This window comes from Vombatus ursinus, unplaced genomic scaffold (assembly GCF_900497805.2).
Source record: "Vombatus ursinus unplaced genomic scaffold, bare-nosed wombat genome assembly UNPS02014772.1, whole genome shotgun sequence".
Lineage (NCBI taxonomy): Eukaryota > Metazoa > Chordata > Mammalia > Diprotodontia > Vombatidae > Vombatus > Vombatus ursinus.
Window position 1 is genome coordinate 3,335,825 of NW_020954550.1, and position 23,018 is coordinate 3,358,842.

At 35.6% G+C, this 23,018-nt stretch overlaps 1 protein-coding gene across 1 annotated transcript in view; it reads right to left on the bottom strand.

The window, feature by feature from the left end:
• AP3B1 (adaptor related protein complex 3 subunit beta 1) overlaps nt 1-23,018 on the bottom strand; it is a 338,444-nt gene that overhangs the window by 115,647 nt on the left and 199,779 nt on the right. The window contains exons 16-18 of the mRNA XM_027863441.1: nt 9,315-9,501; nt 8,174-8,304; nt 1,062-1,167 (exon numbers count right to left, since the gene is read on the bottom strand). Of these exons, the coding sequence (XP_027719242.1) occupies nt 1,062-1,167; nt 8,174-8,304; nt 9,315-9,501 (424 nt within the window). The remainder of the gene's footprint in view (nt 1-1,061; nt 1,168-8,173; nt 8,305-9,314; nt 9,502-23,018) is intronic.

The window sequence follows — 23,018 nt, forward strand, 5'->3', positions numbered from 1 at the left end:
ATTAAAAGACCTGTCTGTGAAAAATATCTCTCCCTCACCCCGACTAGCCTTCTACGGTGTCCAAGTCTCTCATTACTCGAATTATTTCATGGAGTTAAGGCACTGTTACTAGATTTCCATGTTAAAGTGCAAGTAGACAATATGAAAATATTTTATATAAAAAAAGTTTAAAACTGTTTTTACTATAATTGGGGGGAAAATAAAATATTATTAAAATGCAAGTAGATTATTAGGGAGGGTAACTCATGAATAATCACATCCTATCAACAAAGCTTAATTTATCAACTAAATCTGATTCAACCCAGTATTTATCAAGTGCCTGTTATACACAAAACAAAATATTACTAGCTTAACATACAAAGAAAGGGAAGTTTTTGATGGGGAAAAAGGAAAGGCAGAAAAATACAGGTCTATAACAAGAGACACTACAGAGGAAGGCCCTAGGTCTTTAGGAAACAACACTGAAAGATCCCAGGATAGAAATACAAAGAAGAGTAAGAAGATAAAAGACAAATTTTACTTACTTCACATTTTGTTTAGGGCTAGTTTTGTTTTCACAGGTGGTGCAATTGTGCAACAGTAGTATTACATAAAGGTATAAAGTATTTTTCGTTATCTGTATTTTAAGCACTGACTCTTAAGACTTGGAAGGGACCATACAACTCATCTGATTTATAGATGAGGAAACCTGGACACTGATAGATGAAGTAATTCACCAAAGGTCATATAGCTCGTGACAGAGATGAAAGCAACCAAAATCCAAGTCTACAGGAGCTGAGTCCAGAGCTTTTCCCATTATACTTCAGATTCCTGCCAATTAAATAGGTGATATCTTTCTATCAGCTCTATTCTTATCTAGTTCTCTGTAAAATAACTAATTGTATACTTCAGACTAATTTAGATAATGTAAGGCAACCATAAAAGACATTTCATAAGGCCCCAAAACAGGCATATCCCATAGCAATATTCAATTTCCCAGTGTGCAAATATCCAGGGTTCTTGCTTTCTAAGGATTATTGTCATAAAATGACTATCATGGTATGACAAATGACAACCCATACCACTGTTACTGCTATTGTTGGAAGCATCCTCTTCAGATTCTGAATAAAACTTTTCATCAGCTTTCACTTTCTTTACTTTTCCAGATACTGATGTCCGTTCCTTTGCCTGCCAAAAAAAATATATATATATATGTATATATATATGTGTGTATATGTGTGTGTGTACATGTACACGTATACACAAACACACACACACACACACACACATATACATATAAATATAATAATCATCCTTTATTTGAGGGATGCACTTCTGGCAAATGCTTTCATTCACAATACAACTATGATCATGGAAGCTAGTAAAAAAGGCCTCTAAATGGCTTAAATAGATGTCACAAAAGACCACAAACTAAAACCCATGTCTTTACCCCTAAGCAGATGGTCTTCAATCCTAATTCAGATGCTGTTAACTTATATCATCAGTAAGCTTATTTTATACTCTAAACAATTCAAACAAGTTTAGCCACCCAAGGCAGATCAGAAGCTATTATAAGTATGTATATTGACAGGAGGGAGAAATGGTCACTGATAGGGGAGGAGATAAAGCCATTGTTAAAAACCTGTTGATACACAACAATCTAGGGTCATTAAATGTAGCAGAAAGGAACGCTCCACATACCAACAGACCCAGAGTTCACCACTATATCATCATAAAGTACACTGAAAGCGATGTACAAAGTATACTAAAGATTACCCAAGTTGCTGAGAAAATACAATATTATGCCCTGCATATTTTATTTAAAAAGGCAAGAAGCAGCCAGGTGGTGCAACTGACAGAACCTGGAATCCATAAGACCTATATTCAAATCCAGTCTCATGCACTATCTGTGTGACCCTTGGTAAGTCATTTAACCTGTATGCCTCAGTTTCCTCTACTGTAAAATGGGAATAATAAAATGCCTACTTCTCAGAATTGTTGTGAAGATGAAATGAGATATTTGTAGAGTACTTAGTAAAACTAGTTTCTGATCCAAAGTAGGTGCTTAATAAATTCTAGTTTCCTTCCTTCTTAAAGAAACTGGATAATATTTTAGAGGGGTTGATTAAAAAAAATGCTGTAAGATAATGAGAAGTTTTGATTACAAAGGCTAAAATTTCAATCATTAGGAAAAATGAATTATTTCTAAATGTTGCTAAGCAGATGGGAGATAGTGGAAAGAGCACTGGGTCAACAGAAGATATGAGTTTATTTAAGTCCTAGCTTCACCAACTAACTTCAAGCAACCTCTCAGAACCTCAGTTTCCTTATCAAAAATGAGGTAAGTTTCCCTAACAACTTCAGAAGGGTGGTGTTAAGTATGACATGAAATAAGGTGCAAAAGTAAGGCCAAAGGAAGAAATCACATTATTCTGATAAGGGTTCTATAGGTTTCACCAGACCACCAAAAAAGTCTTTAACATTAAAAGGTAAAGAATCTTTGCTCTATCTTTTCTAGAATATATTTTATTTCCACGTATTATTTCCTGTATATTTAATCCTGTGCAAAATTGCAATCATATTGTTATTTTACTGTTGTTATCTACATAACTGTCAAAGCAGAGACCATTCTTACATTACGACTCCATCATATAAAATACTGTTTAAGGTTAGGCACTAGGTAGCATAGTGGACAGAGCACCAAGCCTGGAATCATGAAGCCCTGAGTTCAAATCCAGCCTCAGACACTTACTAGCTGTGTGATCCTGGGCAAGTCACTTAACTCTGTTTCTCTCAGTTTCCTCATCTCTAAAATGTAGAAGGAAAAGGCAAACCACTCCAGTATCTTTGCCAAGAAAGCCCCAAAGGGGGATCCATAAAGAGTCAGACATGACTGAAACGTCCGAACAACAATAACAACACTGCTAGGATACTTATTCAATGTATATTTTATAATGTTAATATAATCCCTCACAATAACACACCTGTTTATCAGAGCTGCCTTTTCTATATACATATAAAATGTTTCTGCGCTCAAAAAAAAAATAGTAGTTCTCTGTAAAGTGATCCACAACAAAATTTAATTCTACAATAATTTTTTATAGGAAATGTAAATTTACATTATTCCAAAGCCTAAAGAACATTCCTCACGAGGACTTTTGAGAAAAAGTGGTGTGCCTGATTACTCAAGGCATCTAACTAGATGGCTGTTATATTGAATCAAATTCAAATCAAATTAGATTATATATGTAAAGCATTCTGAAATACTTAAATAGCTATATAAGTACTATTATTGTTGTTACTGTTATTATTTCTTGGTACAAAAATCCACTAACAGAAAAAGTAAGCTACTGCCCCCAAGAAAGAACATGCTGCTATCTTAGTCTTGGGGCTCTGAGTTGAGGGCCTTGGGATTTAAGAAATAAGTTACAAGAACTTTGGATGCCCCTCAACAATATGAAAATGCTTTAAAAAATGCTTTGACCATCTCAGGCTCTTTTTATTTGGGTGCTTAAATAAAAAAGTGGTTATATGATGATTTAGCTAGTTTAAGAGAAAGACATGGGTGTGACCCAAAGTTTAAAAGGCAGGTCAATAGTAACTAAAAAAGAAAAATCCAATCAACACCAACCAAGAAAAAATTTTAGGGTCATTTAAAATATATTCTGGTGTCACAACATAAATAGATTTTATGTATGATGTCCAAAAACACTGTATGATTTAAAGCTACTGTTATTCACCAGGTGACTTAGGTTCTATGCTTGTTTTTTAAAAACAAAATACCAGCTAAAATAAATTCAGTTAATTTAAAGCCCATTTTCCTTACTAACATTCATTTCAAATTAATAATGTTCTACACTGTTAGGTCAATTAACATTAAAATAGGAAGATCTTGATTTTTGTCATACTAAGACTTCTTGAGGAAAAAGTTCAATAAGAAGTTTCTGGATCTATAAATGATAATGAAGCATGAATATCAACTTTGAAAAATCTAGGGCATTACGTGCACAAAGTTCATTAAAATCTGATTTGTTATTGGAGGGGATAAAGAGCGATGGAGGCAGGGAAAAAAATCTCAGATTTTCATTAATGTCACAGTTGCATATAAAAAAGAATGTATTGGGGCAGCTAGGTGGCGCAGTAGAAAGAGCACCAGCCCTAAGGTCAGGGGGCCCTGAGTTCAAATCCGACCTCAGACCAAACACGTGACACTTACTAGCTGTGTGACCCTGGGCAAGTCACTTAACCCCAATTGCCTAAAAAAAAAAAAAAAAAAAAAATTTTTTTTAAAAATGTATTTTGTATTTTCATACTGAAATTTGTCCTTAATACTACAATTTTAAGCCAAAAAGTCTGAGACACTAGCAAAGCAAATAACTAAATGGCACCAAGTGATATGACAATTTAGCAAAGAAACAGAAGCCTTGTTGTGGTCTGGAGACCACATTCTGCTTCTGAAACAGTTTTGATCATCAATATTTACTCAGCACTTCAAATGTCAATATAAAGTCATTAGTGATGAAATCTTGGAGAATAGTTAGTTCAATGAAAACAAAAGGCTGCTCATGGCAATTTGTCTTCATTGGTCTGGGCAGATGACAATGGAAGAAAAGCACTGAAATATGAACATAAGCCAAGTTGAAAAGGGAGAATTCACAACAAAAATGGGAAAACAAAACAACAGTGGTGTTGCTAAACAAAATTTAAATCAAGGTAGCACTGTTATTGATCATTACCAAGATACTGTAACTTCCGAGGGAACAGTTAAGTAGCAGAGTTGATGGAGTGTTGGGTATGGAGTCAGGAAGACCTGAGTTCAAATGCTGCCTCAGATAACTCCCTATATGTGTGATCCTTTCCTCATCCGTAAAATGGGGATAGTAATAGCACCTACCTCCCATGGTTGTTGTGAGGATCATATGAAATAATAATTGTAAAGTGCAGAGTGCCTGACGCATAGTTTAAGTGCTATATAAATGTTGTTATTGTTGTCGTTGTTATCATCATCATCATCATCATCATTATTATTGTTATTATTAAATACCAGACTACGACAAACAATGGGGGGGCAGCTAGATGGCCTGGTGGATAGAGCGTTGGGCCTGAAGTCAGAAAGACTCATCTTCCTGAGTTCAAATTTGGCCTCAGATACTTAGTAACTGTGTGATCCTGAACAAGTCACTTACCCCTGTTTGCCTCAGTTCCTCATCTATAAAATGAGATGAATAAGGGAATGGCAAAGCACTCCAGTATCTTTGCCAAGAAAATTCCAAATGGGGTCACTAAGAGTCAGACACGACTGAAATGACTGAATACACTACAACCATCCAGGAATGAATGATTAAGGCTAAACGTGTTCTGCACTAAATAAGGGCCAAAAGACAGCTTTGTGTGGGGATATTAAATAGCCTTGGAGTCTGAAAGACTTGGGTTCAAATTATACCCAGACATCTACTAACTCTGGGTAAGTTAACTGCTTTATGCCTGAAGCAACTCTTTAACAGTGTAAGAGAGCAGTTACCCATCAACACTGGGGTTTCCCTCAGTGGAAGTTCCCTAAATTAGTGAAATTACATGATTTTAAAAAATCAGAGCTATATATAGGAGCAGTCTGGAAAACCACATTTACAATAGGGGGATAAATCATACACACACACACACACACACACACAGACACACACACATGTCTTGCAAAAAGGACCAAAAGGAAAACACTCATCTTTGCCTTCTGATATCAGGGCATTATTACATACTAAGTCAATAATTCTTAAAGAAATTGATAGCATACAGGTTTGAGGTGGACTAGAACATCTCTGTTGCAGGAAGTAATGAGCATTTGATAACTGTTAACTGACTGAAAACTTAGGAAATATCTTAAGTATGTTCGACAACAGTACCATTAATTTCCTGACTATAATAATTTGTCTTCAAACGGAATACAAAAGAAAGCATTATTTTGGAGTCAGAATTTTTTCCCTCTTCAAATTTAAATAGTACTTTTCAACTATTATCTTTCTGGGGTGACAAAAACAACACAGAAATTCAACTGAGGAATGGCTAAATCAACTGTGTTACATTAATGAAATTGATTTTCATTACATCATAAGAGATGACAAATATGAGGAATTCAGAGAAAAATGGGAAGACTTGTAAAAACTGGTGGAGAGTCAAACAAGCAATACCAGGAAAATCAGACATGTGACTATAAGCTAAATATGGAGTAATTATAGTTACTAATTGACAAATGGAAGAGATAATAAAGTCTCTCCCTTCTTTTAGTAAAGGGGGGGGTGAAGGTTTAGTATATGAAATCAGAAGATGATATACTACTGGTTGGTTTCACTGAATTATTATTGTTTGGGCACAAATAATGAATGATAGTGATGGGAGTAATTGCTAGAAATGACTAATATAAAAAAGAAACAAAAAACTTATTTCTAAATAAATTTTTTAGATATAGATCTCGATACAAACTAAACAATATTAATATGCCTTTTGGAAAATTTCTGTAACCATATATGTATGCATGCATACATACATACACATACACACATATACATGCTCACAAGTAATATATGGCAGCTACTTTTGAAAATCTACTCTGATCTTTTCTGATTTTCCCTCTGTGAGTAAATGTTAGACGGTAATTGTATTAGATGATTTTACTTCAGAGGAAACAAATTTAAAAGTCTCTGAAAGTATGTGCCTCCATTGTATAAAATTCTATCTTCATTTTGGCAATATACTTCATATCTACTTTCATTGAAAAAGGGTTTCACAGGGGCAGCTAGGTGGCACAGTGGATAGAGCTCTGGCCTTGGAGTCAGGAGAACCTGAGTTCAAATCCGGCCTCAGACACTTGACACTTACTAGCTGTGTGACACTGGGCAGGTAACTTAAGCCCGATTGCCTCACCAAAAAGCACACACAAAAAAAAAAATTAAAAAGGGTTTCACAGGCAAAAACTCATATTCCCAGCAGGGGTGGTCTGTTATAGAGGCCTAGCAGCAAGTTTCTAAAGTACAATATGTTTTCTTAGCCATTCAAATGTTATTTGATAAAAAAGAAGCTTCTCTCCTCTGCCTACTGAAGCTATAGCCAAGAAGGTTACTGTAAATGCACTGGAGGGAAGCCACATGAATCAAAGCAATATATGAGCAAGGCCAGAGAGGGGCAAGAGTTGTTGCTTCAGGCCTAAGAACTTCAGTTCTGAAAACCTTTCCCAGTGGTGGAGAGCCCCAACTGTTTTGAGGAGAAATATGATAGAAAAAATAAAGATAAGCAACTATTTACAAAATTTATCCCTATAATAAATATCCCTCATATACTAGCAATACTTGTTCTATAATGTCTGAGAAAAGTGAGAAACTTAGGGGCAGATTAATACAGGCTTCCTGAATCCAGAGCCTTTAGAATGGAACAGGGAAATTATTTTTTCTATCAATCAGTATCCAGTTTGAAAATTTGCCAGCTACATAGAATTAATCTCTAGTAATAGCCAAAGAACCTCTGTTTTTTCCATTTCCTGCAACGGGTATTATTATTGAGTTTAGAACATCAATCTTTTGCCCTTATTAAAGGTCAAATGTGCGTATTTGTTTTTCTTTTAAGGAAAAAAAGACGAGGATTTATATAGAAGGTCTAACAAAATCAAAATGCATGACGTAAAAGCAACATAAAAGCCATTAATAATTTGACATTGTGTCCTCTAAGGACATCAGTATACAACATTACCATTGTACATTTCCAGGTTTCATTAGGAACATTTTATTATGTGAAATCATCAGTTGATTAGGTACAGCAGAAAAACTAGAAAAGGGCTATATATATTTTTACGGGAAGGGCACTGGACAAAATTTAGAAAAATGTTGACATGAAGCTTATAAAACAAAGGGAAAAGATCATGCCAATGAATGTGAACACCACGGAAACTAAATTCACACAGCTAAACATTCTTTTAAAGGTACACTCTTTACAAAGGTCAATTCTTTTTTTTTTAAACTTCTTTAAGAAAAAGTTATTACATGTATATTGTCAGAGGAACACCTGTCTTTAGTGCCTACAAAGGTTACACACACACACACACACACACACACACACACACAATTATTAAAATAATATACCTTAATTAAAAATTTCAAAATGAAATATTTTTGGAATGCCTGACAAATTACTTTTAGAAAGATCAACTTACGGACTCAATCACTTCCACATTTCTAACTGATGGGTCAGGCGCCACCTCTGGCCAATTAGACAACTCCAGGTACCCAGAAGCTTTAATGTTCAGAGTGTGGGATAAGGTCCCAAGCTGGAAATGATCCCTGTCTAATAGCAACAGAGGAAAGTATACAATAAACAACACGCACTTTGTATCACAAAGAGCAATCCTAATCAGGGCTAAAGGTAATTGGCATATTACCTGAAATGTCATGGAATAAATACAGAGTAGGAAGCTCTTCATAGGTCAAAAAACTGATTTCAGTCCATAGATTACAATAATCTCCCCCATAATGGTCAATAAAAAAGCTAATCAGTCAGTGTGTTTAGAGGTGTTGCTCTGAAATGTAGCTTCTCTAAAAATTACTTTACTGTGAATATTAAGAATGACAGCATGGTTAAACAATCCATATACATGTCTTGGAACAAACACATCCAGAATTTTAATAGCTTGTTGTTTTTTGTTTTGTTTTTGTGTTTTTTTACAACACTGAGCTCTTTTTCCCACTTTAAGGAAATTGAATATTCAATAATAAATAACAAATAATATGAAAATTGAGGTGGATAAGAATTTGTTTCCAAGTAAGGTGATCACTTAAGTTGGTAAAACATTTAATTGGTGCTTTTAAAAATCAAAGGAAAATGTGTGAACTTCTCCTTTTTCTGAAAAAGAAAATCAAATATGAAGAGGCTATTACCTTTAAAAAATAATTTTTATTTGAAATGCTACTATATAATCACTAATATTTTACTCTTAAGGGAAACCATTTTATTTAAATGATAAAGACGTCTATTTAAACAGAAGTGAAGTTAATACCTTATAGGAGCTTACAGTTTTTTCTATTATTCAAACCAAATTCAAAACCTACCTGACTAAAAGTTAAATCAATGTTTTCAAAATCATTCTGAATCTAAGATGTGTAACACACACAAATCTAAAATGCTATTACTATAAAATAAGTCCTAAAGGCAGGTGAGTGGAAAGCATATTGTTCTTACATATTGTCATGTTTACCTTTTGTATTTGCTAAGTGACATTCTTAAGCACATTAGAAATAGAACTTAATGCCCTATTTCTTTACAAAATACAGGTTTAACAACTATTCTTGAAAGCATACCTTTAAAAGGTGATTCAAGCAACGGGGCAGGCTTTTGTGCCAAAAATATTTTTTTGGCATATTTGCTCAAGGCTCCGCTCTTCTCATTCGGAACAATAAGCTGCCTAATAAATCTTGTACGGTCTCTGATGTCATAGTTTTGGTCATACTTGCCGAGATTTAATATGTATTGGGTAAGCAATTTTGTCTGTTAGAAAAAAAACAGAACAAGAAAAGAATACAGTTATTTATGATTATTGATAACTCTGGATAAACATATTTAAAGAGGTAATAAAAATGAATGGTTATGTCAAACAAATGTTGTTCCATAGGGAATATGCATTTCTAACACTGCAAATGGAATTTTGAAGCCAAAGCACATGTCCTCCTCTGTACTGGGGAGGTGAATGCTGAGTACTGAGAAGCAGCCATGTGCTAGATTATTAAACTGCTGAAGTGGAAAGAAAGGCATCATTAAAAAAATAATCATATATGGCAAACCCGCTGAAGGGTCTACGTGAGGATAATGAATGTGGAAATACAACTAAAAACATGGCACTCAAAACTTAATCGGAAAAATATGCAGGACATCAAAACATCAGAGGGTATTAGGGGGCTGGCAAACCGCTTCTGCTGAGGTGTGTTTTATGAAGAGATACTGTCCCTGGCATAAGCAGTGTCTGCACTCTGACTGCACTCAGTTACTTTACCCTGAATTATGACCCATTAAAGCAGACACATGAATCACTGAACTGGATTACTGCAAATTATTTGCAGTGCATTTAGCTGTTACTTTTTCATAAAAGCAAGCTGCTGATGCCCTCTAAAAACTAGAATAAAAGACTTCTTCCATTTTTTTTCCTTGCTGCTTATAGCCTCCAATAACATTGGTCATTTATTTATCTAGGTAAGGGAACAACTTATATTATAGCAGCTTTTATACTGTAATAAGATTTCCTAATTCAATTTCTGAGTGTGCTACATTAATACACATTGAGTTAATTTTAATAATAATTAAAATAAAATTGAATTTTAACAAAAAGAGAAGAAAACTGGATACTTCTACTTGAAATTTTGGTTCTTCTGTTTAAAAAAATAGCCATTAATTTACTATGCAGATATAAAACTATAAACTTAGAAGTTAAATGTTACACACATTATATGAGTAAAAATATAAAGTAATCTCTATAAGCAGAGTTAATTGGAAAACCATTTACATGAGGATACTTCACAAGCATTAGAACAACAACAAAAAACCCCTAACAACCCAGCTTAGCTGCACACTTTAGCAAAACTAAAAACAGCATAGGCAGTTAACTGAGGTCAATAATTTGTTAAAAGCATTCTTCCATATAGAAGCAGCTTTTTTGGTAAGAGAGTATTCAAGATGCTAAGAGTTTCATTAATACAAAAGAACAACTGTAATATCCATAGTCTTCCATCTAATGTGGCTATCAACAACTGATATACTTAATAAATTAATATGAATCAATGTTGACTAAATTTCAAACGAAAACAATCTTAAGATTTGTTATTTCAATAGGAGTAACATATATACCATATGTAAAAGCTTTTAACCTTTTTAAGCTAATGTTTGCTAATGATTGGTAAATTAGTCAACTGTTCACAAAACAGTGTTTTTGAGAGGAGCAGAGTTATCAATGCTGCTAGTGAATATGATATCCAAAGTTAATTTTTAAAATATACCATTGGTACGTGCTTACAAAACTTAATGAAGACAGCAACCATCTTAAACAAACATAACACAAGAGAAGATAAAAGTCAACACAGACACAGCAGACTTATTTGCTACTCTTTAATGGGCATTATTACATCATAGACTTCAATTCTGACCTATTTTCTTGATAGACAAAATTGAATCAATAAGCAGACAGAAAGAAAAATAGTAGCTCATTTTATAGGGCACATTAAGATTTACAAAGCACTTTCCTTGCAAAACCAAGGAAAATGCTATCTACATTGGTTTTCCGAAGAAATATCACAATATATATACAAGGCCAATTTTTATTTAAACGTTTGAAGAAACAATGCCCTGAAAAAAAATAAAAATGTGGATTCTTGGAAAAAATATTATAATGATTATATATTAATTATATGATTATATTACATTAAATGATTATATTAAGGCATATTCTAAAAATAGCACATAAATTAGATCACTGTATCTTAATTCTATGAAAATTAATCTTACCTCCATGATTTTCACTCTTTTTTCAAAAAATGAATGACTTTGGCAAAGGTAGTGGGGGTTCATAAAGAAAGGTTACATAAAACACCTAACACAATGACACTGGAAGAAGGCATCAATACAATTTCTGGGTAATTACTTCCATGATCTCAAATGAATTAAAATTGGCAGATGACTCGAAGAGTAGCGGTAAGATGCAAAAGGAAAGAGGAGTAGAAAAGTGGGGAAAAAATTACATACATTACTATTATTAAGGTCTCTTCTAGGAAAACTATCAAGGCTAGAGTTTATTAAAAAGATGACTTGCACACAAGAAGTGAAATAAAAGACATTATTAAGAACGTGAATGACTTCCTTCTAAGGAGGGCAATAGCGAAAATGAAAGTGACTAGGTTGATAGCTTGAGTATTGCATTTATATCCATGATAGACACAGAAGTGAGCCTTTGGTATACAAGGCAGATACTCTATAGGAAAGTCTTAGAAAGCCACAGACAAAAATTACACAGCATGAGAAGGCATAAAACAGGCCCTAAGAAGTACAAGAGATGACAGAGCCTATATCATTATAGCCATTAATATACTGAAAAATGCACTGGGTTTTTTTTAATTGTCATTTTTGACCAGGATGCCTTTTCTGTAAGAATTTAGTTTACAACATACACACACACCCCTGTAGCAATCTCCAGTTATCCCCAGGTTCCCATACTTAACTAGCATCAAAGTCACTTCTGAGAAATTAGCCAAGGTAGGGGATAGAAGTGATAATATATAGCATCATTTATTACCGTAGAGCTTCTAACCTTTGCAAAATCAGAGATTAGAACATGGACAGCATAGGCAAATGCCTTTAATTTTAATGCGAACAAAGGGAATTGCCCAAGACTTTAGGTTGCAATTCCAACAGAGGTCCTAGAAGTGCCATTTAGTTGCTATTTTTAGCAACTGAAGTAGGCACAAACTATATTGGAACTGTAGGTGGCAAGTAATACTTAGTTTTCTTGCAAAGACCATCCAAGCTTTTCCTATGACTGCACTTGGATATGGAAGGAAGCAGAAATCAGAGATTCATATAACATCAGAATTAGAAAGGACATTGGACATCTATCATCTAGTCCCATGCCTCATGTAAAAAATTTTAAATTGCCTCCATATTAAAAAAACATCAGATATAACCATCAAGTGAGAGTAAATAACAAAATTAAAGATAGGTCTCTATTGTACTTTCAGCTTTTATTAAAATTTTTACTTGACCATAACCAAATTTCATTGAAGTAATGCCTAATTTCTTCCAGGTGTTTGGTCTGTTCAATTTTGCCCTTTATAAGATTTTTTTTTTTTTTTTGCTATTAGCTGGCCACTTCACTGAAGCATGAAAGGTAATTTAAACCACAAAGTACTAAGAAAATCCACCAAAAACAAAAGAACAACCCATTGATGGGTCAATCATTACAATGTAATACTGGAAAATGGACCTATGCTTTAAAGCATAAAATAAAATTTTCACTCCTCAAGTAAATGATGCAAACTTTAAACTTAAAAAATAAAAATTATATGGAGTAAGAAGAGAGCACATAGTAGCAGATTAAGAGCTAGCCTTGGGGACGGGAAAAAAAAATGCATTCAAGTACTGCTTCTAGCTGTATGACCCCGGACCAATAAGATAACCTATCAGTGTCCCAGGCAACTCTTTATAACATGTATAAAAAATGATGATCTGCATAGTAAAGGTAGTTTCTCACCAGCAAGCTTCTTATACTGAAGAAATTACAAATTCAGTTCAAATAAAAGGAATAAAAAAAGAGAAGGTAAATTCCTTATTAGTTGAACATAAAAAAAGTTGTAATAAACACATATATGCACACAAAAAAGACAAATGAAAATTATTTCTAATAAATATTAATAACAATAATAAAAGGTACAATGAAGCTGTGATGAAAATATTAAATCTACAAAATTGAAAAATGAGAACTCAAATGATACCGTATAATTAGTAGATAGTACATATGTAAAGCATTTTGTAAACAGTGAAGAACTATATTAAGAGAGAAACTTAAGAACGTATCTCAAAAAGGCAAACTACAAAGAAGTACATAATGTACTTTTAGGTTTCTCTATTATCTAATTTCAAAGTACAATCTTTCAACTTCCCAAAGTGGAAGCAAAAGCCACCTTTGCTTAATTCACTGTCTCTTGACATGTATAACTCTCTTGTTATATTGAGGACGTCCACCTACATTTTCTCACTTTTTTTTATCCATTTTTGACACCAGTACCCAAATGTTAAAAATTGAGGTGTTAGTAACCACAGTGCAAAGAAGAGGGAAGATGGCTAGCACAGGTTCCTATGTCCTCATTATTTTTTTTTAAAGAAGCCTATCAATTCTTGAGTGGTTGTTTTAAGGCAGTGTAAGAAATGTGCTGATGTTTGGCTTTCATAGGATGGTGAAACAGGGGGCCCCGGCGAAAAGGGGAGGCTTGCCCCAGCCAATCAGATCTTGAAGCAAGACGCTAGTTTAACCACAAAGTTTCTGTTAGAGGGGTCCAGACCCTAAAGCAGCTCAAACCAGTTGGGGTTTGGCACCAGCTTTTTGCAAGTGTGCATGCTTAATAAACCTCATACATATTATCTGACACATCCCGAGGGCAGAGACTGCCACCATTTTTTTAACATGGGACACATGATCCGGGTGGGTAACATGTCAAGGAGCAACATGGGATAGGTGTATAAGGAAGATTGTAACGGGAAGGGCTAGGATCAGTCCTAGCTCTGGTGGGAGGAGCAGGATCATACTAACAGTATAAAGCTGGCTTTCAATTCTGTATGGTGTGCCTCTCCCTCCAGGGGGCGCACCTGCTTCTTGCAAGAACTGTAAAAAATGATTCTTCCTTCACTCCGGATTTAGTTTTGTTACTGAGAGCAAGACTTCACTCAGCATTGCAACTGGGAAAGCAATGGGCTGCGGCAGCTTGCCTGGGCTAACTTCCCAACCCTACTGAGGAGGTTCAAGGGGCTCTATTTCTAACAGGCAGTATCCAAAATAGATAGATGAAATGTTACCTTTCAATAGATAATCAATATGATCACACATGGGTAGAAATGGCAATAGGAATATCATGGATAAGTAAAATCTACTGTTAATCAAAAAACATTACTTAATGAAAATTTCATTAGCCAAAATGCCTGATATGAGGTTCTCTTATTTTTTATTCTCTAGCTCCCACTCTGATAAGGGTGCTAATAAACCATTAAGTGGCTAAAGGGCAGGCTGCAGGAAGAAGAAAGTTATAAAGCATAAACTACAAAATGGAAAATCAGTCCAGAATAGCTGAGTTAACAATGGGGTGCTGTGATTTATATCTTAAAAATGTGGCTTTCTTACTTCTAAATTAAGTGATAAATTATATACCAATACAATGATACCACATCATTTCAAGTGATATTATTTAACAAAGGTATTTCTATTTTATTCTAGAATTATCAGGGAGTCACTGAAGTTTCTTGAGCAGGGGAGTGACATGGATACACCAGTGCTTAGGAAAGATCATTATGGCAGATGTGTTGATGATTGCTAGGAGGAGAGACTGTAAGAAAGTGGATTAATCAGAATGTTATTGCAATGGTACAGGCAAAGAGTGATAAATATATGAATAGAAATGAAAACTGAAACCAATGAAGCTGATGAGATTACTGAGAGTATAAAGAAAACCAAGTCCAGGACAGAGCCCAGTAACACATCTACACTCAGTGGGTGGAATTTAAATAATGATCACAAAAAAGAGACTCAGAAGGAATAAATAGATGAGAGTACTTTATGGAAGCCAAGGAAGTGGTGTCTTAACAGTCAAAAACTGAAGAATGAACGAATGAATGAATGAATGAAGTATTTATTAAGTGCTCACTATATACAAAATATTGTGCTAAGCAATGGGGATACAATTAGAAGGGTAAGACAGCCCCTGATATCAAGGTGCTCATATACTAATGGGTTAGATGACACGTGAAAGGTCAAAAAGTCTTAGTGGAAAAGCAAATGGTAATGCCTCTTCTCTACAGTCATTTCCACTGATAAAATCATTTTAGCTTCTGATGTGGAACCATTTGACAGTGCCAAGGACTCTGGTGATAAGAATTTTGTTTCTTGGATCTTCAGGAAGCTGTGGCTGTAGCCCCTGCAGGAAGAATCTCCAGGCTGCATCTCCATAGGGATGTTGCATCTTCACAGGATGATGGCTAAAGGCACTGGGTTGGAAGGATTGCTATTCTAAAGGCGCTTAGGTTCAGGAGCCTGGGTCATCTCTTTTAGGTTCCAAGATAATATGGCAGCAAGGTAGTGGGGGTTGTTTGATTTGCCTGGCGCATGCTGCCTCCTGCCTCTCCCAAAGGGTGGACCACTGCTTCAATGAGGCATGCCTGTCTGCTCGATAAATGGTGGTTGGCTGGCAGTGGGGAAAGCTGATGCCCTCTTTATAGGATCTGTTTCCCTGGATGACGGCTGTAAGGTCTGGGCTGAAAAGCAGGACAGGTGGACTAGGGGTCACTGTCACTCCCAGGGTTCCTGTGCTCATCTGTTTATTGAAGGCAGCCAGTCAGAGATCCAAGCCAATCATGTCTTCTGACAAAGAAGATTTTTTTTGATTCTATCACATCTTTTTGATTCTGACATCTCTTACATTCATGCCCTTCTCTCCATTCTAATACAGCTAATTTAAACATTTATCACTTCTTGCCTATACCACTGCAGTAGCACCCTAATCAGTCTGCCTTCTTACAATCTCTCCTCTTAGTAATACATCGTTGTCAACAGAACTGCCAAAATGACTTTCCCTTTCTGGTACAGATAGGAAAAATTTTCCAAAATGATAACTGTAGGAGCTGAGCTGGAAACAGGTCTGGTGGTTTGGGGGACAATGCTATTTAGAAGGTTCTTGGTTTCAGGATCCAGGCTGCTCTGTCTCTATTAGTTTCTGAAGAGATATGGCACAGCAACACTGGTAGAATATTGGTATTAAAATACAAGCCTTTGTTATCATGGGAACCTTGGAGTCATTAAAGGAGCTCTGCAGTTTCTAGAAGGCAATATAACAGTTTGTCCATCCAAATGCACATTGTAAAGGTAACAGATATTTACTCTCTTGGTCTTTCCTGTACGAATACATGGGCCAAATTATTTTGAATGACTATAAATCTCTTCTGGGAGGCTCTGCATTGTTCTGGGGTTTAATACAATCAATATGATGTCATCTGTAAACAGGAACATCTGGAGGAATTCACAATTCACAGGGAATCCCTTTACAAATTGCATTCTGAACCACATCTGGTTCAAAGTGGCAAATATCTTTGGAGATACATATATATATATATATATATATATAAAATGAAGTATCTGTTGTATGTCTCACCTGATGTTTATTATCAGAGGGTTGAGAAACAGGGCTATTTTTGTTGTTACACAAGGTATCTTGAACAATTTTGGTGTATGGATGGGAGACATGTTGTAAAAGAGACTGTAAGGCAACATTCATTCTACTGAAACAAATGTTTTTTTCATAACCAACAATAAGCATAATGAGATCTTATATTCTTTACAAAGGTAGAGATGTGGTCCCTGTTACGTATCACCAGCTTGCTTATTCCCTACTCACCCTCTCATTAAGAATGCCCTTGATTGAATTTTTTATAAATGGGAAGGTAGGAAAATTAGTCAGCAGTTATAGGTATTTCCCCAATCATCTGTTATATATAGTCATCTTATCTATCAATAAGATCTCAGAGTTTTTCCATACTTTTTAAATCCTCCCCTTTCACATATAATGGTCCCTCAATGCCCTTGCAACTGTGTTGGTTTCAGCCCAGATCTTAACATGCACTTAAGTCTAATCTGGCAGCTTTTCTCAAATTTGTTCTTTTTAGTGTTTTCTACTTTCTACTTCTAACCCTGGGACAGTTTTGACAGGGTTCAAAAGTGTGGTCATTGACCTGCCCTTGATGGAAAATGCAGAATTTCTTTTTGAAAATATTTGGGGGGCAGCTAGGTGGCACAGTGGATACAGCACCGGCCCTGAAGTCAGGAGGACCTGAGTTCAAATCTGACCTCAGACCAAACGCTTGGCACTTACTAGCTGTGTGACCCTGGGCAAGTCACTTAACCCTAATTGCCTTAAAAAAAATAACCATTTTTCTTCCATTTGCTATCCTTTTCCCATTTTTGTTCCTTGAAGGTTCTCTGAATGGTTTTGCTTAGCAGGTATCTTGGCAAGCTTTCTTTAAATTTGTTTTTTCTCTCAACTGTTTCTCTCTTTTTAATGAGATGATACGGTTCATACTGTTCATAACTGTCCATCATGCTTCTTCCTAAGATTTCAAAAACAAGTTTTTAATCTAGTGTTGCCTTTTGCAGCTACATCTCATTGGATGTGGTATCTGGTGAGAGGAAGTGCTACTTTTTCTCCCTCTTTCCTGAGAAAGCATTTCTGGGGAAAGTTTTGTTCAGGGTTTAAATCCTTACTGCTTTTCACATTTGCCTTCAAACCAAGTGGGAGAAGAGGAGGCAGGAGAGGAAAATTCTACATTGGCCACTGCTATTGGAGCCTTCAATTATAAACACTAATCCTTTTAATGTTTATTGCAAACTTGCTGTCATACTCAGCTCCTCCCTGTTATCGTCAAGGGCACTACCAGTACACCTCTCAGTCAGCAAAGTTCACTATACCTCATTCTCGTCCAAGATTCTCACTCTCCCTCATTAACCACATTCAATCAGTTGCTAAGTCCTATTAATTCCACCTTCATTAAATCTCTCGTATTTGCCCTCTTTTCTTCTCTGACACTGCCTCCACCCCAGTGCAGGCCTACATCACCTCACTTACTGGACTATTCCAACAGCCTGCTGGTTGGCCTCCCTGCTTTGGTTCTTTCTATTCCACTCAACTCAGCTGTCAAATGTATCATCCTAAAGTACAGTTCAGGGCAGGAAGTCAGCCAAGCTCACAGTCAGCCAATGTAATACCATTTGTCTTTCCCCACTCAATAAGGTCCAGATCAAATATAAAATCTTCTGTTTAGCTTTTAAAGCCCTTAATAATCCGGTCCTTTCCTACCTTGTGTTCCTACCTATATTTTTACTCATTATACCCTGTCGCATACTCTTCAATCCAGCCTCACTTGCCTCCTTGAGGTTCCCCACACAAGACACATCCATGCATTTTCATTGGCTGTCCATGCCTGGAATTCTCTCCTCCCTGATCTCCATATCACTTCTTTCATGTCCTAACTAAAATTCTATTTCCACAAGAAGCCTTTTCCAATCCCTCTTAATGCTAATGTCTTTCCTCAGTTATCTCTTTATCCTTTATATATGCTATCAGTAGTAACTGTTTTCATAGTCTTCCCCATTAGAGATGGCAAGCTCCTAGAGATACAGGATTATCTCTAGTTTATTTGTTTTATAATGAAATTCTTTGCATCTCCTGAGTTTAACTGTACCTGGCACATAGTAAGAGATTACTAGATGCTTGTTGACTGATTGACCTACTCACACCACATAACAAATGCTCTGCCAAAGCTGGAAATTTCTATCTGCACATCTCCTTCTCTCCACTCATATGGCCACAAACCTAGCTCAGGCCATCATTACCTCTTGACGGGACTACTGAAATATCATTCTGCCTGCTCTCCCTGTCTTACGGCTCTTCCTGCTCCAATCAATCCACAATTAGTTGAGTTACCAAGGAGATTTTATAAAGCATAGACCTGACCACGTGTCACATTTCTCTGTTCAAGGTGCTCCAGTGGCTCTCGATTACTTTGAGGAACAAATATAAACGGTTTGGCATTAAAGTTCTCTGCAACCTCAGCCCTTCCTACCCTTCCAGCCCTCTTAACCTTACTTGTGCAAGTTCTTATATGGGCTTACATAGGGTTTCTCAAACATAACCCTCCCTCTCCCAGCTCCACATGAGCCACCCCTCATACCTGTGACACTCTTATCTTCACCTCTGTTTTCCTGACTTCCTTCAACACTCACCTCAAATCCCACCTTCTACAAGTCTCCTGCCCCCCCCACCTGCTAACTCCTTTCTCTGATTACCTTCATATATTCTGTATTCATCTTGAATGTATGGAGATATTTATATGCTGTCTCCTTCACTACGATGTGGCTCCTTGACAGGAGGGAGATTATTTTTTTGGTTTGCTTGGTTTGTTTTTTTTTTGGTATCACCAGCATTTAGCACAATGCCTGTCACAAAGTAAATACCTAATAAATCCTTGGCAAACATATAACCAGATTTGCATTTTTCCATGCTATCTGATACTGTTAAAATTATATGGTCAACAAAAAAATTGTGAATAGGAAGAATTCCAAAAGGAGAGTTGGATGACCTGACCAAGGATGAAGTGAACAGAATCAGGAAAACAATATACACTATGTAGTCCATATTAACTATGGGCAATAAACAGCAAGTGCCCACAAAACTGAATATTGTATTAATTACAGTGATCAAGCTTGGCCTCAAAGAAGAAAGGAGAAAATCCTTCCCTTCTTTTATAGAAGTGGCTGACTATGGGTATTGAATATTACACATCATGGCAGATTCTTCCAATTCATCTTACTTACGTGCTTTTTTTCTGCCTTGTCTTTTTTCCCCCCTTAGTTACAAGGAATGATTCTGCTAAGAGGAAGTGGGCAAGTTATATTTGAAAATGAAAGTAATTTTCAAACAAAATAATAAAAAAAAATTAAGAACAATACATTTATTGATTTATAGGTCTACCTGGATGAATTTAAAACACAGCTATAGCTCCCACAGAAATGTCCACAACAGTTTTGAGAAAACTAAGCATTGACTTCCAATAAACAGCTTTAGGGCTTGCTAAAACTAGAATATTAGTAGCAGCATTTCTCTTTTTTCCGGAAGGGGATGTTATTTGAGTTTTTAAAATAAAATTTTATTGATATCATTTTTAACAGTTAAATTCCTCTTATTCTCCCACCCCATAAAAAACATACTTTAAAGGAAAAAAAAAGAGAGAAACTTTAGCAAAACCAATCAATACATCAAAGTCTGAAAATATTTATAGTGTTCAACATCTATGGATCTCTACAAAGGAGTAAGTAATGTCTTCTCACATTTCTTCTTTGAGGCCAGGTTTGTTCTCAGTAATTCTGCAACACTCACTTTCGATTCTTTAGGGGTTGTTGTTCTTAAGGTATGTATTCTGTAGTCACTGTAGATATTGTTTTCTTGGCCCTGTTTACTTCACTGTATCAGATCATTTAAGTCTTTCATGTTTCTCTGCATTTACCATATTCATTGTTTCTTCTAGCGCAGTTATATGCCTTTATATTCATACACCACAATTTGTTCAGCCATTCTCCAATCGATGGGAATCTACTTCGTTTGAAGTTCTTTGCTTTCCACAAAAAGTGTTGCTACAAATATTTTGGTATATATGGGAAATTTATTCTTATCAATTATAGTTAAAGTGTTTTTGGACATTTTTAGTCAATTTATTTACTTAATTCCAATCTGCTTTCAAAAATGGTTGTATTAATTCACATCTCTCCCAAAAAATGCCCCAGTGTGTTTATCTTCTCACAACCCCTACAATTGACTCTTCTTATTTTTTTTTCTATCTTTGGCAATTAGTTGGGTGAAACGTGAAACCTAAGGGTTGTTTTGATTGGCATTTCTCTTTCTAAAAAACTTTTTTAAATAAGTACATAATAGGATAGGATTAGTACAACTGATCAATAAATAGAATAAGTTCAGCATATTACACCTGGAAAGTGGGGGGCAGGTGGGAAAGTTAGCGGTATATTTATTCTTACATCTTCTCTCTTGAGCCAAGCTTGTTTTTTGTAATTTTCCAACATTCAATTTTATTGGGGGGGTGGGGATGGTACAGAAGGCTTTTCTTTCTATTTACATTGTTGTAGTCATTGAGTATATTGTTTGTTTGGCTCTGCTTACTTCACACTACATCAATTCGTGTAGATCTTCCTATGCTTCTCTATATTAATCCCATTTAAAGCAAAGTAATATCTCTCAATTGATGGACTTCTACTTTGTTTCCAATTCTCTACCACAAAAAGTGCTGCTATAAATATTTTGGTATGGGGGCAGCCAGGTCGTACAGTGGATAGAGCACCGGCCCTGGAGTCAGGAGGACCTGAGTTCAAATCCAGCGGAGACACATAACACTCATTAGCTGTGCAGCTCTGGGCAAGTCACTTAACCCCAATTGCCCTCACAAATAAATAAATGAATGAATGAATGAACAAATGGATGAACGAATAAATAAATAGATATTTTGGTACACGTGGGGGGCTTTCTTCTTATCAATGACCTTTTTGAAGTATAAGCTTGGTAATGGAATCTCTGAGTCAAAAGGTATGGACATTTTAGTAGTGAGGAGATAGCCAGGACGTAGCATGGAGGTGTGGGCCTAAGCAAGATAAGGTACAAGTTCACCTTTAAGAGCCCAAGGACCCTGGGATGGAGGGTCCAAGAATTCACTCCTTAAAGTTTTTCTTACTTAGTTACTTTGGTCCTTGAAAAGCAGACATAGTGAAAGTTCATTTATAAAACATTATGAAGATACAAAATTTGGAGCTGTATCATTTCAAGAAATAGTAATAAATAGTGAAGAGAAAAGAGAATCTAGGGAAAGGCTGGTGACCCAACTAAGTCAGATTATTCCAAGAGAATTAAGAGCTGAAAGTAGAAGAAGGACCCTGGGATCTATAGGGATATACTAAAATCATAAATGAAGTAGACCTACCACATCTGTATTCTTAATTCCTTAGTACCTAATATAGTATATGAGGAAATAAAAAATATATTTTAAAAGGATGAGGAAATCAGGAAAGATGGGTGGAACTGAATAAGTACACATGGAGAAAATCCATGTTGGAGGTGACAATCTGAAAGGACCAAAGAATCAATTTTAAGGGAGGAAGAAAGAAAGGAGGGAGGGGCAGAGAGAGGAAAGAAGAGAAGAAGAGAAAGAAAGGATTTCCCTCAAATAGAGAAGAAATCAAATTATGACCGAAAAAGGCAATTAGGAAGATATCAGCAACTACTAACTTACATGACACCTTTCTCATCTTTAAAGCAATCTTTATAAGAGAACAGGTAGATTTTAATAAACAGTTTTCTAGAGCAGATCATATCTTCAACATTCATACAAGTGGTTGAGAGGTGTAGAGACTAAAAGGTCAGGAGGATGCTAAAATACATTTGACAAAGTGTTTCACGCTATTCTTTTGGAGAAGACATGGAAATGTAGGTTAAATAATGGGAAAGTTCGATGGATTTAGAACTAGCTGAATAACTATTAACAAAAGAATATTTATTAACGGTTTTATATCAACTTAGCAAAAGAACTGAAGCCAAGTATACAATGGATCTGTTCTTGATCCTATTATGTTGTCCCCTCTATTAGTCAATAAGTCAATAAGCATTTTTTTTGTTTGTTTGTTTTTTTAGGGCAATGGGGTGAAGTGACTTGCC